The sequence below is a fragment of the Eleginops maclovinus genome, chromosome 14, assembly GCF_036324505.1.
Source record: "Eleginops maclovinus isolate JMC-PN-2008 ecotype Puerto Natales chromosome 14, JC_Emac_rtc_rv5, whole genome shotgun sequence".
NCBI lineage: Eukaryota > Metazoa > Chordata > Actinopteri > Perciformes > Eleginopidae > Eleginops > Eleginops maclovinus.
In genome coordinates, this window is record NC_086362.1 from 1,008,943 (window position 1) to 1,010,977 (window position 2,035).

General features: G+C 35.0%; 1 protein-coding gene across 17 annotated transcripts in view; it reads left to right on the forward strand.

The window, feature by feature from the left end:
• Window positions 1-547: 547 nt before the first annotated feature.
• lratb.1 (lecithin retinol acyltransferase b, tandem duplicate 1) overlaps window positions 548-2,035 on the forward strand; it is a 15,631-nt gene continuing 14,143 nt past the window's right edge. For all 17 annotated transcript variants that reach the window (XR_010167351.1, XR_010167352.1, XR_010167357.1 and 14 more), the window contains exons 1-4: window positions 548-887; window positions 1,509-1,609; window positions 1,743-1,812; window positions 1,890-2,020. Coding sequence is in view for 1 of the 17 variants with exons in the window: in XM_063901059.1 (XP_063757129.1) it covers window positions 656-887; window positions 1,509-1,609; window positions 1,743-1,812; window positions 1,890-2,020 (534 nt within the window). In the remaining 16 variants the exon portion in view is untranslated. The remainder of the gene's footprint in view (window positions 888-1,508; window positions 1,610-1,742; window positions 1,813-1,889; window positions 2,021-2,035) is intronic.

Genomic DNA, 2,035 nt, shown 5'->3' on the forward strand with positions numbered 1-2,035 from the left:
ACACACACAGACACACACACACACACACACACACACAGACACACACAGACACACACACACACACACACACTACACACTTACTATTCATTTTATATTTTTAGGAATAACCCTTTTAATAATTACTTAATATTTAATGTTTTTAAGTTATATTTTTTTATTGTCGATAAAACAATTTTTTTAAATTTAACTTTTTTTTTTTAAACTAAAATATTCAGCATGATTTGTCTTTTTTTCCTGATTATTACATATTTTTTGTCCTTTAAAAATGACCTGTAATTTATGCAAACATTAGGAAAAAGATGGATGTATTATTTTACAAAACAACAGAAAAACTAATTTTAATGCATTTTCTGAGTAATAACAATAAATTGTCACGTAATAGAAACAGGAAGTATCATAGATGTCTTGTTTGAACTTTAAAACCATATTTTTTTGCTCAAAATAATTTCTGACTGACTTTAAAAGACATTTCTATATAGTCACTTGTGAACACTATTAATATGAACTCAAAACCCCGGATGTTAGGAAGCGTTCCGTGACAGTCGGACTGTTTTGATGGACGTACCGGTGCACCTTGAACTCACTAAAGTAGAAAACCTCTGAGAAACTCGCATCTTTTCCTCTCTTTTACTTGAATAAATCACATTTCTGAAACATGAATATCATTCCACATTTACTCCGACACGCTCCCGAGGCTTTTACGTGTTTGCCGCGTGGCAGAAAAGTAAGAAAATGCGTCAGTTTTAGATTTAGTTCCAGGTTAGCACAGGTTAGCTCTAATGCTAACACATCGGAAAGGAGATTCCGAGGTTTCACGAGCTCTTCCGAAACCCGAGCGGTACGAATCGGCTGTGCATCCGGGTTCTGGGGAGACACCGCTGTCTCAGGTAAACACACATTATTGTATTTACTAGAACTATTTGTATTAGTACTGAGAGTACACACATATCAGACATTTACAAACAAATAATAATTTCAAGAAATACATAGAATTAATAAGAATAATTAGAACTATAAAATTGGGTTAAGTACATGTATTAAATATTACATTATATTAAAAGAATACATTTTTCCGTATACCCCAATTTAACACTTAGTACATTATGCAAGCTATTCTATTATTTTACTGACAAAACATTCAAATTTACACACATATGAGTCTTCTTTTTTATGTATTTATTATTAATTTAGAAGTACACAAGTATGAGACATTCACTCAATACAAAATAATTAAATAAATAATAAGGATATTAAAAACCATTCATTAAGGTTAAAAAACGTAACAAATATTAAATAATAACAGCCAAAGATTATAGTAAAATATATTTATAGTAAATCATTTTCATATACTCTTTAAACTCACAAAAATCCAATAAATTAAACAAACCAAAAAATACTTATAATAATATAATTAAAAATGCTTTTAAAATTAATTTATTCCTTCAGTTTAAGAATCTCCATCAACAACAGTAATTAATACAAAAATGTATTGATTTATTTTGCTCCAGTGCCTCAGCTGGTCTACAGTGGGAAGCTGGACTTCCTGGTGTTCGACTACCTCAGTGAGATCACCATGTCTCTGCTCACCGCCGCCAAAACCAAGATGCCCGTGAGACAAATTAATGATCGATATAAAGATATTAATCTGCTGCTAGTGACAGACGTCTTGTTTGATGTTGATGCTCCTTTTAATAAAATATCCATTGGATTCTAAAAGATAGTGTATACCCCGTGTTGTCTAGAATCTGGGTTACGCTCCAGACTTCGTCCACATCGCCCTCGCTCCGTTCATCAACGACATCCACAGGAAAGGTCAGTCCAATAGTGTGATTGCTCCTCGCTGAGCTCCTGTCTCTGTCCCTCCTTCACTGGGATGTACCTGTGCTCAGGGATCCGGGTGGTGAGTAATGCGGGGGGGGTGAACCCTCTCTCCTGCGCTGAAGCCATACAGGAAGTCATCAGGAAGGCCGGCCTGGACCTCAAGGTCGCCGTGGTGACCGGGGACGACCTCATGCCACATGTAAGGTCGCCATAG